The 15,038-nt window shown below is 42.9% G+C and overlaps 1 protein-coding gene across 1 annotated transcript; it reads right to left on the bottom strand.

The window, feature by feature from the left end:
- Positions 1-5,533: 5,533 nt before the first annotated feature.
- On the bottom strand, positions 5,534-8,952 carry s1pr3a (sphingosine-1-phosphate receptor 3a). Its single transcript, XM_052074839.1, has 2 exons — positions 8,645-8,952; positions 5,534-7,833 (listed from the first exon to the last, which is right to left on the bottom strand). The coding sequence occupies exon 2, from the start codon at positions 7,712-7,714 to the stop codon at positions 6,545-6,547; it is 1,170 nt and encodes a 389-aa protein (XP_051930799.1). The 5' UTR covers positions 7,715-7,833; positions 8,645-8,952; the 3' UTR covers positions 5,534-6,544.
- Between the last annotated feature and the right edge of the window lie 6,086 nt (positions 8,953-15,038).

Genomic DNA, 15,038 nt, shown 5'->3' with positions numbered 1-15,038 from the left:
CACGCGCGCTTGATTGCTGATTGTCCGCCCGCCAGGTGATTTAGCTCAGTCGTATTTGACTAAATTCTGGCCATCTGGATTTTTTTTTTTTAACTCGCAAAACAGATTCTTGGTTGATGCTTTCTGGCGCAAAAAAAAAAAAAGCACATAGGGGACATATCGAAAAATGACTTGTCAATTGCTTGTAGACGCAGATTGGGGTCTCGAGCCTGCCCACCCATCAAAGGTGAAATTAAACAACCATGTATACTTTTTGTGAACTCCTTATGTCAGAAATGTCTTTGAGCATACAGAAAATGGAATGCACAAACGACATGATATTCACACTTGGGCAAACAAATATGTTCATTAGCATTCTACACGAGCAGTAGTCTGTCACTAAACCAACCAAATGGCATTTGCACTTAATAAATGTGGAAAGCAATATAGACAGATTACAGATAGCAAGTAGCAATGGGGGTGAAGGAGCGTGGCCAGCAGTGGCTTATTTTCATGAGACAGGAAAGTAACACGCAACTAATGAGTCCCTCGCTTGTCTTGGTACCCACAATGTTAATTGAAGACTAAAAGGATGCGCTGGTTACATTTTTTTTTCCAATAAAACCTTCACAGGACAGAAAGAAAGAAGCAGAGCACTTGTGAGGATTGTGTGTTTCAGGCACACACACACACACACATTTGCTCTCCTCCATCCATTAACAGCACAGTTGGGGTGTTGGTGGTGGGGTGTTGTAGGGGGGTGCAACTCTCATTATTTGGGCTCCACGGCAGAGTGAAAAGCGCTGGGATTGCTTTCATTACGGAGCCAAATGAAATAGCGGAGGCTGATTACCCGCGTGACGGAGAGACGAGGCGAGCCGGATCACTCTCTGTTGGGAAGAGGTGGGGAGGGCGGGGTGGGGGTACTGTGACAAAAGAAAAAAATCTTGAGTGTCTGGTGAGATCGACATTGACATTGAGGATGGCAGGGGGTGTTACTATGGTCCCATTTTTCCAGCAAGGCTCCCTGGGGAAGGATTTGTAATGTAACGACAGTGGCAGCACAGCATGTCGGACTCAAACAAATATCCTCCTCACTTCAATTGCACGAATCCCCGATCATCCGTTCTTTCCATTTCCAAGTGTGTTGTGAACCTCCGTTTAGCTTAATGCTAACAAAGCGCATCAGCGTTGTTGCGTTGTATCCCTTTAAGTTACAGCTATTTCAGTAGAAACGGTGGAACAATGATGGAGAGATTATGCAATGTTACTCGCAGGCGTATTTTCTTTATCCTCTGCAATGAACGACTGTTATTTACCCTAAACGGTCCGCTTGTGGACTTTGTCATTTTGTTATTTTCAGTTGATAATTTAAAATGAAAAGATTGAATGGTGCCCACTCGCCTTCCAGCTGTCGTTTGCAACTCCTTGTTGCCAATTGAACCAAAAGCTCCATTTTGTCACATACACCGATGCCAGTATCGCCTTCCTTTCAAAAGGACTGCGAGACTGTGTTCACATGCAGCCGTCGTGACATTGTATGTGCGGACGCGTAAAATGTCAGGTGTGGTGGTGGATATCAATCATGAGGCGGCGGTGGCAGCTGTTCATCTATCACAGTCGGCTTCGGCAGAATGTGCACAGACCTGAATATTCAAATGTACTCTGAATTATGTATCTAGAGATTGCTCGTGGAAATGACTCATTCACTCAGTGTTTTTAATGAAAAGCAATCTTTGGTTATAGCTCAGTGGTGTCAAATTTGTTTTTGTTCACAGTGGACACTTTTATAGGATGTTCGGTTATGAAGATGATACCGCTTTAATGTGGACACTCTTATTAGTCTCCCGGTCTGCCAAGTTGGGTTGATGTGACATCCCGTCAGACTTTATGCTTTCAAAGTAAAACTATTTTGTTCTTGTTTGAGTGGGACTTGCTAAGTTAGCATGCTATGCTAAATTCAGTATTACGATAGCTTAGCAAGTGCTATGGTTTATGTCCACGCATAGGGCTCATAATTTGTTTATTGCCTCCACCTTAAAGTTGTCAGATAACATGGATATGACATGGTTCATGTGCCTTTATGTAACTCAACTCAACTGTATTTATAGAGCACTTTCAAACAGCCATTGCTGCATACAAAGTGATGTACATGGAGCAACTAACATATATGCAACAGTAAGTAACAAATCAATGTGTAATGTTACTTGTTTACTTTTGGAATTGTTCAAGAATCACTGTTTTATGTTTATCGTCCAATTAATTTTTCATGGTAACTGACAACAATGGTTCCAAGATGATGGGATTGGAGGTGTTGGTTAAAGATGCTTCAAAAAAATAAATAAATAGAATTCCATCTTGTGCTCAGTAAAAAAACAACAACATGAAAACCAAAACAGTAATTTGTTGTGTGGTATTAGCTTCAGCAAGAAGTGTTGGTATTAGTTTGTCTGTTGCTCTGATTGAGACCAAGATCGGATCACATTTTATGACCAGTTTACGCAGACATCTCGGTCACACGGTGTCAAACACGAGGCCCGGGGGCCAGATCTGGCCCGCCACATCATTTTATATGGCCCGCAAAAGCACATCAAAGATGGCAACTTTCATGATTCTTGCTAAAATCTTGACCAAAATGTCCAATTCTCATTTGTTATAAATAAGAGTGATACTGTCCACATTTTCATGAAACAAAATATCTCATTACAGTAACTTAAGCAATAGGTGAATAAAACATTATTCTTGACTTTTTTTTATATGGTTTCACTCATAACGGCCCTCCAAGGAAAACGGGAATTAAAATGTGGCCCGCGACAAAAATGAGTTTGGCACCCCTGATCTAGGTCATTGCAAATGGTTCACATTCTTGTTCTTGCAACTGTATTTATATATACACACGGAACGTGTTCAGCACCACAAGTGAGAGACTGCACACGCATGTCTGTCGAAAAAGGTTGTCACGCTCCCCCTCACTCATCCCTCAACTGAGACGCGCTAAACCCTGCACTTGTGGCAGGGGGCCTGGAGGACAAAGTGTGGAGGTCACATTAGCCGTGTGTGCGTGTCTTGTGTGCATGTGTGTGTCTGTTACTGTGCGTGTGTCTGTTCATGCATGCCTTGCCGGAAGATTGCAATCAGAAATGGTTTGCACAGAAAGCAGCTGCTGTTTTGAGGGATTTGGAGGATGGGGGGGGTTATTTTAAGGAAGAATTTGTCAGAGTTTCACTTCATCGAAAGACATTCAGCAGGTCCCATGCTGTGAATCGAGCCACTCAAGCATTACCTCCACTGAGTAGAAATCATGTAAGGCGAGCGTTGGATTGCGTCTTTGCTAGTTGAATAGGTTTAGGCACAAAATGTGTACGGGGGTTGTTTACAGTGGTTAGCATGTGTGCCTCAAGAGGTTCTGGATTAGAATCTCTCTGCAAAGTAATTTGCATGTTCGGTAGCTTTTCAAGTCTTAATTTTAGAGTTGGAATTGTCTGTTGTTGAACAAAATAATTGTCCTGGTGTTGTCTGACATCCAAGATCAAGAAAAGTTACATGTATTTTTTTTCTTAATTAGCTTCTTATTTGCCTTCATTTGCCTTCATTTCTCGTCCTTAACCAAGGATGACTTTAGTGAACTTTTTGGGTAGTGTCCTTGGGTGTCTTGAAAGGCGCTTATAAATAAAATGTATTATTATTATTATTATTATTCATTTCACCCCAGAAGCCTGGGTCAAATAATAACCTACAAAACAGCCCGAAAAATTAGCAGTCTACGTCGGTCTTCACTTTCAGGAGATTGAGAGGGCACACACACCCAAAAAACAAAATCACTTAACGCACACTCATGTAGACATGCATGGATGCGGATTTCACAAACGCAAATCCTGCAAATCGTCCACAGAGCGGGGGGCGGGTTTATCCTTTTGTCCTCTTGTCGTGTTCACATCAGTCATATGCAAATGCTAATTGCACATTGAGAATGACACAAATCCGCCATGTCGAAACACTCCCGGAGAACCGCCAACTATTTATTTAGTTAACATGATTTCTAAGACTGACCCACTTCGGGGGCGTGGGCAGGACATTTGTGAGCGTTTAGTTGCAGCTATAGAGAAGGACGTAAGTCATGACAAAGAAAACAAAATTCAGATGCAGTGTGCAGCAATTAGGTTACATTAATGGTAAATAACATTTTGGAATATTTTATCTTGGTCTCATTTTTGATACCATTTAAACCAGGCATTTGAACAGGGGTGTGTAGACTTTTTATATAAGTGCCAACATACAAAAAACCCCACCGTGACATCCAATCGTATCCGTGACACTCTGACACAAGATTACTGTGCAAGCAAATCTCCCTGTGCATTAACATTTTCTCCATTTCCAAATGGCAAAAGGCCGTGCCCGTCCCGGGCTAACGTGGGGAAGAAACACTCAAGCATTCGTGACGGCAAGCGAACAGTCGATGACCTTTTTTTTCCCGGAGAAGGTTGCGCTTTTCGTACCCCTGCTGTCTTTGTACATTACAATTTAAGACGCGGAACAAGGACTAATCTCTGTGAGGTGAGCGTGAAATGCCACTATGTCAGGTTCTGTCTGATGGCAGTGACGCCTGTGCTATGGATAATCAAGTCCTTTGCGAATAAATAATTGGCAACCATTTGCACGACTAACCCCGACAACTGCAAAAAATAAATAAATAAAAAGATGAGAAGAGTTAAAAACCCCCAGACAAGTCCAAAGTTTAACCACTACAAAATTCCTTTAAAATGGTTAGCCTGTCCCGGCTTGAACTCAAGTGGGATTCATAATACTACCAAAATTGCTCATCAGTACGGCACTAATATTAGTCATTTTATACAAAGGATAACAATGTCAGTATTGTTATGGTGTGATAGTATATTTTCTTGCTGCAACGTTTGTTTTCAAGCCGTTACCTAAAGGATTAAATCACTGCAAAGTACAGCGGTACCTCTACTTTCGAACGTTTCTTCATACAAAATGTGATTATAACAAATTTGTTACATATTTTGATGCATTTTTTTGCTTTAGAAAACGTGTGTATTTTGGGATGGCTTGGAACGGATTAGGGCATTTACATGGAAAACGCGTCTCTATTTCTTCCAGAACCAATTAATTTCGTAAGTAGAGGTAGCACTGTGAATGCTATTTGTTAGCGTTCGTATTAAACTAGTAGATCGCAAGGCTAAGCTACAGTATGCGGTGGTTTTCAAGACACATGCGATCAACTTTGTTTTCTGTTCAGTTTGGCTTTATTTGAGAGTGACAGTAAATATCTTGAAGTTTAGCTCACGATATATATAACTTCTACTTCAAACGATGGCGACATAGGCAGTGGGCGAGTAGGTGTGCAACAATTATTATATATATTTTTTTGCCTAAATGGCACTTCTTTCGCGTTAGAACTTGAGCACATTTTAAAAAAAATGTGTGATACTAACACACGACTAGATAAATATATTTGTGCAAAGAATCAACATATGGTTTTCTATTACCGCACTCGCACGCACACACGACACATTCACATCTGACCAACACCAAATAGAATTTATATTTTATTCACTCTATAATGGAACCAGACTACCACTTTGAAATCGCTCCCATCCAACACTGCTCATCACTACTAGTGGTTAGTTTTGATGTCTGAGTGGTTTCTAAGGTAAATGACGATTGAGAAGTGCTGCTCTGACGCCACCATCAGGACAAATGGGGGTTTTGCACCAGTAGTGGTAAAGGCACAACAGCGGCAGCCTCATTTCCTCTTAAAAAAAAAAAAATAATTCTCCCTTTCTTTCGTCTTCTTTTCTCAAATTGTCCCGATTGAACAGCATACAGTCCCAGTACCATGACGGCTTTTATGCACACAGAGCACAAAATCTACCTCAGGTGAGTGTATTAAGCGACAAAATGTTTTCACAGAAAATAAATACTAGTCAAGTTGTGTGTGTGTGTGTGTGGGGTAGCACATGTCGGTGTTGTAGCACATGCAAAACAAAACAAACAACAAACAAAAAGTGGCCAAGTAGCTTCTACATAAAAAAACAAACCAAAAAAACAACTGCCACAACGTAGGTCGGAAACACAAAACTATCTAAATACAAAAAAAAATCATGTTCACTTTACATTTGTACAACATAGTGGCTTTCATTAGCATTAGCATTAGCATTCATTTCTTGTGTTGTCATCCTTAGAACAGTGACCATAGTGCACTCTAACCCTTAAAGCTACACTGTGTGGCAGCCAAAACATTAGGAACACCCCATCTCTTAACAATTGGGTTACTTTTATTTTTAGAGGTTTATCATTTCCCCCAAATTGTAAGCTCAATGAACAGATGATTGTGAAACATTTTTTTAAAAAATGTTGCCATCAATTGCTTGTGGTTTTTCACGATTTGCGGTCAGGCTTGGTCCAAAAGGGTTTCCCGTCCGTTTACTTTTTGTGTGCCTGGTCTCTTTGTCACCTTTAAAATATGTGCCTTCATCAAGTTTGAAAAACATCGCATTAGGCGGCGCGGGTGTGCCTAATGTTATGGCTTTCTAGGTGCTTCGTGTCAGAACTTGCTGAGGGCCCCCGCCTTCACCAACACGGCCGACAGCAACTCGGCGGGTCCCGCCGGGTGAGGCAGAGCGGTGGCGGCGGGATCTCCGTGCTTCTCGTCCGAGTTGACCCCTCTGTTCAAGGTGGTTTTCCCCAGCCCCCCGCCGCCCCCCATGCTGCTCTTGCTGTTCTCGGCAGTGGGCCCCGCCGTGCCAAGGTTGGGGTTCCCCGCCGCGGGCATCCCGGTGGACTCCATTCCACTCTGGCAGCAGCACAGCAGGCGGAAAAAGGCCGCCCTCATCTCCCTGCTGGACAGCGTGTAGATGAGAGGGTTGAGGGCCGAGTTGAGCACAGCCAGGGCGATGAACCAGTCCACCTCGTACAGAACGGGGCACCCGTTGGGACTGCAGCCAACGTCCAGGAGCAGCAGCATGAAGAGGGGCGCCCAACACACCACGAACACCCCGAGAACGATCACCACGGTCCTCAGCAAAGCCAGGGAACACTCGGAAGGCCGGCTGCTCACCCTGCGCCCGCTGGACGTCACGAGGCGATAGATCCGGATGTAGAGGATGATGATGGCCACCAGCAGGGCGCTAAAGACGCTGATGCAGAACGCCACGTAACTTTTGGCGTACAGCGGCAGCACGGTTGAGCAAGAGCCCAGGTCGTCCAGGCAGTTCCAGCCGAGGCTGGGCAGGGCGCTGAGCAGCACCGAGACCAGCCAGCAGGCCGCCAGGAGAGCCAGGAGACGTCCGCGGCCGGCCGTCTCGCACGGGCGGAGACGCACCATGGTCATGTGGCGCTCGATCCCGATTGCCAGGAGGCTGAAGGTGGAGGCGCTGAGGGCCACGAACATGCTCCCCTCCCTGGCCAGCCACTGAGCCGGCGTCAGGAAGTAGGTCCTGCTCCCCGAGGTGAAGATGTTGACCACGTAGGCCACGCCGGCCAGCAGGTCGGACAGCGCCAGGTTGCCGATGAGGAAGTACATGCGGCTGTGGAAGCGCTTGTTCCTCCACAGCGCCAGCAGCACCGTCAGGTTCTCCAGGACGATCAGCACGCAGATGAGCAGCAGCACGGCCGTCTTGCACGCGCCGGCGCCGCGGACCCGCTCCCACTTGCCCGAGTTGTTGTAATGGGCCACGATCACCATGTTCATGCCTTCTTCCGGCGTGGTGCCCATGCTGCCTCGTGCCACCCCCTCCACCACCACTACCCAGTTCCTTCACTCACGCGACAGGGGGCGCCACAGCACTGGACTCAGAGGGGACTGGCATCCTACAACAGCCGCCTCTGGAGGCTCTGCCAATCACATGCAAAGGTAGGATTCAAAAATTCTTTCATTTCATTTTTTTTTTTTAACCTTGTTCTGCCCCCCCTGCATTGACATAAAATATCCCATGCGGTACACAACACATAATAATGCATCCAGATCCAATTTTACATGACTTCATTAGTGATCATAAAAAATTGACTTTGGATGAATAAAATTCCGGAGTAAGTCATAAGATGTAAACAAGAATAATCCCCATTTGATTTGTTGTGTTTTGTATTATGAGACAATAACTCTTAAAAACTGCTGGGTTCAAAATATAACACAATTTGGGTCAAAAATTGGGTTGTTGTTTACCAAAGAAGCCCATTTTTGGGGGGTGTGTGGATACAAATTAACCCAATAGTTGGGTCACATTGACCCAAGTAGCATGTTGGTCCAATTTTCTGGCCCAAAGGGTTTGCTTACGTTGCTTCTGCTTATTGTTCTGCTGCATACACGTTTGTTTATTTTAAGATGACTTTTTAATTAATGTCTGTCAAGGCGCTACAGATGGGAAATCGCCTTTTGACTAACTCCGTTTATTGAATGTGCATTGCCCCCTGATAAAGAAACAAGAAAGTTGACTTCACGGTGCACAGGAGGAGTGGAAATAGAACATCACCGTTTTCTTAATGACTATTTTTGCACTTCTTTTTCTTTTTCAAGACATGCAATTCTTTAATAAAACTCCCAAACATGTTCAATGGAGCAGAAAGAATGAATAAGGATTACCGGTGGTGCCGATGAGGAAAAGATGCAAACTTCCAATCAAAACAAACAAAAAGAAGAAATACTCACCGGAATTGAATTGGTCATTAGTCCATAAAGCTCTTTGTGGACTTATTGTCCTCGTTTCAACATGTCCGGTTTATAGATGAAGATGAAAAAAGAAGCAGCTGTTGTCCAATCAGATGTACACGGTGGGAAAAGTTGTGTGAAGTTTTTGGGGGGAGTGCTCAGTCCTGCTGCTTGCTCCGGCATCGGCAAACAGTGGAGGGCTCTCAGCCTGATGCTGCTGGGGCGGTTCTTATGCCTTCAGCTCCTCCCTCGCCGCTCACTTTGTTCACGTCCAGGAATCAAGCATTGGACATCACTTACTGTGTATCATTAACGCAAGCATCAAACATATGAACCTTTTATGACTTTTGGAAAATGCTTTGTGTACTTTTGTCATTTGGAGAGGAACTCGAGTGCCCTGACGGCAATTTTCCACCAACCTACACTGTAAAAAAAAAAAAAAAAAAAAAATATATATATACACAAAATATTACATGGAAATATTTTTTTAATACTTTGTCTTAGTGTCATAAAAAGAGCAATAATACATGAAATCTATAGAAATTAAAGGGGAAGTCAAGTCATTTTTTAAACTATCAAGTAAATATACAAAACTGATCATTTTTAAAACTCATTATGATACATTAAATAGGGAAAATATTAAACATTGAATTATTATTACATATTAAATTTAAGTAATCAAGTATTACATATTCCTTTATGGAAATAATAGTAATAATAACAATACATTAAAATTCCAAAGATATCAAATGTTTTTGACAGTACAGTTTAATGTGAATATAAATAGTTTACATTGTTAATTTTATATTATATCACAAAGCATACAATATTTAGTAACATTCCAAGTGCACGTCTGCATAAATTGTGTCCTTGTTTTCATGAAAGAAGACCAAAAAAAGGAAAATATATGAGAGTGCCACCTACTGTAGTGGATGTGTATGTACACTTTATTCTAACACGGGGTTTCATGGGCTACCCTGGACCCCCCCGCAACCCCCCACCTGAGAAGAACTGGAGTAAAACATATATCGCGACTTTGAAATGTTCATGATGAACATCAGCGATATGAATAATAATATTAAAAATAATAACCCAAATTATTATTATTCTAAAGCTCACTGTTAAGCAACACTTTTAGAAACACACAGCGTTTCACATTGCAAGACTTTATATTGTTGAATGACAACTGCACTCTATTTTTTGTATTTAGTTACTACGGTAACCAAACTATTAGAAACAGCTCTCAATGTGATGCAGCGGTGCTCGACACCACCGCAAAGTACAACCGCAAAAATAAACATATTGCAGATGTAGACAGATATGACCAATGCAAAAATTCCTGCGGGGGCCCGAATCAAACAAACAAATGCATTTTCATAAAAGTCTCCTTGAACTTTTGGCATCAATAAATAAAACTGTTTTATTTATTGATGCCAAAAGTCCAAGGAGTCGATCTCGAGTTGATCTCAGTCTAAACAGAAAAATGAGAGCTTATGTGTTTGGTTTCCTTTTATGGGGGAGTCCATGGCCCGTGTGCCGGCCAACAATGTTCTAACCTCGTGAATGTTTCTCCAATTTGAAGGACAGTATCTTTGTTTTTCCCTTTCCCAAGTGCCGAATGACTGTGCTGCGTTTGTCACTCGAGTGTATGAGATAGGTCAGACCTTTGCCTTCGGACAGGACCAAAGTGGACGTGAAATGGTAGGGTAATTCCAACTGCCTTGCGTGATCCGTAGTTTCTTTTTTGGAGTGACAAAGTGGAAAGCTAAATGTGGCAGTGGGGTGAAAGTTGGAGGTTCATGCACAGCTGCTTCCAGTCAGATCAAAGAGTCACAATTGCGCTGCTCCTCTGTTGAACGGTGTTATTTAAGCAACGATTGGACCTATGAATGATAAATACAAATATGAGCCTTGCGGTTGGAATGACATTCTTTGCGTTCTGTGTCTTCCGGTGCGCCGCGGTGGGACCGGCGTTTGTCCTTGCTCACGTCAGGCCGGCGTTGGAGCAACATGAGCGACCCTCGGAGCTGTTGACTTTACCCTGAGCAGGCGGCGACAGATGTGCAAATACCCTGACAGGCCATTTACAATCGCACCAAAACATTCCCACAGGCCTTGGCTCAATGTTGTTCATCCATTCATCCATTTTCTGATCTGCTTGATCCTCACTAGGGTCGCGGGGGGTGCCAGAGCCTATCCCAGCTGTCTTCGGGCAGTAGGCGAGGGACACCCTGAACCGGTTGCCAGTTAATCGCAGGGCACACAGAGACGCACAACCATCCGCGCTCACACTCACACCTACGAACAATTTAGAGCGTTCAATCGGCCTGCCATGCATGTTTTTAGAATGTGGGAGGAAACCGGAGTACCCAGAGAAAACCCACGCAGGCACGGGTAGAACAGAACTCCACACAGGAAGGCCGCAGTCGGAATAGAACCCTTGAAAATTGTCCCGAGGTGTGATTTGTGAATGTCTGGCAACCAGTTCAGGATGTGGCTACGGTATGAGTATGGCTTGGCGGCGCCTTGCTGGATTTCTCTCCATATCTGGGAACATCGTTTTTGATGTGAAAGCGCATGACGCGACATGACATTTTGAGGACTTGGGGGGGGGGGTGGCTGTGACATTGCGACGCGGTTCATCCAGCCAAACTACTTGCACTGCTTTCAAACTGGTTGCGGAACCGTGCACACTGCACAGCTCTGTGTGCGGCGAGCCAAAGCCCAAACTTGAAAACCCGGCGTTGGCTTCAAATCGCAAGCCTAACTTAAAAGCATAGCTTGAAACGATCACAGACTTGAAATTCTAACCGCTTCTGTGATGGTGGGAAGAAAGCGAATTTAACTACATGATTGGTAAATTGTGGGAAAAATATATAGCTTGTGTTTAGTCGTGTGTGCGCGGGCGCACGGCTGCCTTCAGTTCACATGTGCGACCCCACAGTGAGTCATGACAGCGTGACGTAGGCCAGCGCCGATGAGTTAGACGTGGGGAATGTGAAACAAGGTGGGAACAATGGAGAAATTGCATAGCAGTGGTGGTAAAGGAAAGCCCCGAAGGACCTTCCAGTGCCACTTTTTCCCCCCTCAACACTGCTGCACCAAATTCATTTCAACAAACTTTGAACAGATGTCCCTTTTGAGCGACAATACCAGCATGTGAATATGTAATGGACAAAAATACGCGATACAGTTTGGGTGTTTGTTTTATGTTATAAACTTACGGCATATGTGTGTGCGTGTGATTGTTCAAAACCGACAAAAGCAAACGTCCTTGGATCGGTTCTTTACAAAACACCAGGCAAAAGCCACTTCTGACAGATAACAACTAAAGATTGCCCTCTTTACACTGAGAGCACAGTTAAAAGTTAAATGACCATCATTTTTATTCTTTATTCTATTCTTTGTTGGGGTTTTTTTTTGCATGATGCACAACTCTCATTTATTGTGCAATAATCTAATTGTAGCATGTATTTTTTTTTTAACATATTTTGATGCATTTTTATGCTTCATAAAACATTTTGGGTGAGGCTTGGAACGGATTAGGGCATTTACATGTAAAACGCGTCTTGACTTACTAATGTTTCTAGCAAAGAAAGGACTTGCTGCCTTTTAAACGTTCGCGCCGCTAGCTTCACAAAATGCTACCAAACAAGTGTGGCGCAAACATAAATCAGTAAATCACAAGATTACAGATTCCACCAAAAATGTAAACGAATCTGTCGCTTGATCACTTCAATTTCAACGACTACCTTGTGATGTCAATTGAAAATTTGATTCATTGCTCAGCCCTGCTTGTAACATTACAAACCGGGATTGTTTGTATCGGCATCACCCGTGCGTTTTCCCACGAAGGAAACATGGTCTGTCAAGAGTCTAGTGAGTTGAGCATCGAGTCGAGATAATGTATCAGATGTGGTGGGGCTTTCTGGCGGTTTATCAGCGGAGCTCCTGGAGTCTTTGAGGGCACCAGGTGACCGCTTGTCTGGAGAACAGCTTTGCTGCATCTTTCAGATAACCTTTTTATCTGCACTCGGAATAACGCCATCAAAGCGTGCGCTAAAGGAAGGAAGGGAGGAAGGATGGATGACAGGAAGTCTTCTTGTTAGATGCAGTGGTCACTGTACTGAAAAACAGTTTCTCCACCTATGACCTGGGTGAAGATCTACCAGAGACTGCATGGATTCATTATCATGTCAAATCCAAAAGCAATGCTGTTGGATGCACACATGAGGGTTAGCTAACAGTGTTAGCTTCTGTTAAACGCCATTTCAACACTCTCTATAACATTGGTGGATGAGCACAGGAGGGTTAGCTAACAACGCTAGCTTCTGTTAAACGCCATTTTAACGCTCTCTATAACATTGGTGGATGAGCACAGGAGGGTTAGCTCACAACACTAGCTTCTGTTAAACGTCATTTTAACGCTCTCAATAACATTGGTGGATGAGCACAGGAGGGTTAGCTAACAACACTAGCTTCTGTTAAAGGGCATTTTAATGCTCTCTATAACATTGGTGGATGAGCACAGGAGGGTTAGCTAACAACGCTAGCTTCTGTTAAACGCCATTTTAACGCTCTCTATAACATTGGTGGATGAGCACAGGAGGGTTAGCTAACAATGCTAGCTTCTGTTAAACGCCATTTTAATGCTCTCTATAACATTGGTGGATGAGCACAGGAGGGTTAGCTAACAACGCTAGCTTCTGTTAATCGCCATTTTAACGCTCTCTATAACATTGGTGGATGAACACAGGAGGGTTAGCTAACAACGCTAGCTTCTGTTAAACGACATTTTAACGCTCTCTATAATATTAGTGGATGAGCACAGGAGGGTTAGCTAACAGCGTTAACTTCTTTTAAACACCATCTTAACGCTATCTATTACGTTGAATGATACCATTAATGCATCAAAAGTTCAGTTAGAAAGAGTGTGGGACTTTGGATGCTCCACCGGATTTTGAATGTGGTAGATTCAAGTTAAATGTTGGAAGTAATTTCACATGAGCACTGATGGGAAAGGAGTTGAGAAGTTTTTTGTCTCAAATGACGAAAGTCTGGTTTCTCAGCTTCAGTCATTTAAAAGGCATTTACTGTAACATCTGCGGGAAGAGGCCAGATCAGTGATGATGCAGAATTGTTGTCGACTGCCACGATTTAGGGCTTGGGAAGATAATAAACAAGTATGCTTCTCAACCTGCCCCAACTTTCTGAACACTTCATCATAGCCCGGTTGACTCTCAAGCACTCACTCTGAAACTCAAGTCCACATCCTCATGACATCATTTATTTTCTTTCTGATAGGAAAGCTAAATATGCCCGAGGAATATGATGGAAATAGATTGGACGAGTAAACATCCATGGCTTGTTTTCTCACAACTGCTTTTGTGACCTCTGGGGACATTTATAAAATGTGCGTGAGTGTTTTTATGTGCCCGTCAGGTCCGGTTCCTAATAGCAAACCTAAGGCTGAAGACAGTTTTTAGAAAGTGAGGCCATTTAAGACCTTTGTGTTACAATGGGGCTGTTGTTTTCATTTCAAAGGTGGATCTTGGCATTGGCATTTTCAGTTATGGTGTTAGGCTTGCGCCGTGAAACTGAATAGGAAAATCCACATTCATGTGGTCTACAAGGAAGCTACTTCCAAAGATGTTGCGTATATTATTTCCTGTCATGCAGCATGGTGGCTGAGAACCGTTTGCCTGCCTCTCAGCCCTGAGGTTTGGGGGCGTTTGAATCTGGGCTCCTGTGTGGAGTTTTCACTTCACTCGGAATTATTGAAGCTACACATTCCTGCAAGTAGCGGGCGCCTATAAATCTCTTTAGGGCAGGACATTCTCAGCCATGCTCCGCCCACATGCAGAGATGGAAAATTAAGCCGGAGTATGTATATGAATGTGTGTGTGTGTGTGTAGCTAGATCGATTGACAGTCTGATTCAATTAATGTAATTATTTTTTTCACATTGTGTCAACCAGGCTATATATATATATATATATATATATATATATATATATATATATATATATATATATATATATATATATATATATATATATATATATATATATATATATATATATTCCTCCCCCTCCCATAGTTCAGCGACCAGAAAAGTTGTACACATTTGAGAAAAAATACTGAAATCTTTTCCTCAATTATTTTTTTAATATATACTGTACATTTTCATTGGAAAAGTGTTGTGCATTTTTGGCTTCTACTTTTCTTCATCGTATCAAGATGCACATGCCTCAACTCAACTGTATTTATAGAGCACTTTAAAACGACCAAAATAAAGGAAACTGGCTTCAGGGAGTTGAATTAAAAAATAATAATCATAATTAAAATTAAAAACCGGGATGCTACATGAGGTTTTGAGCAAGGCGAAGACCTCA

Source organism: Hippocampus zosterae, chromosome 8, assembly GCF_025434085.1.
Source record: "Hippocampus zosterae strain Florida chromosome 8, ASM2543408v3, whole genome shotgun sequence".
Taxonomy (NCBI): Eukaryota; Metazoa; Chordata; class Actinopteri; order Syngnathiformes; family Syngnathidae; genus Hippocampus; species Hippocampus zosterae.
This window is presented reverse-complemented; position numbering and strand designations above follow the sequence as displayed.

What these genes read in the sequence shown, in the direction of transcription:
- s1pr3a (XM_052074839.1), bottom strand. Translation starts at nt 7,714, where the DNA reads ATGGGCACCACGCCGGAAGAAGGCATGAACATGGTGATCGTGGCCCAT.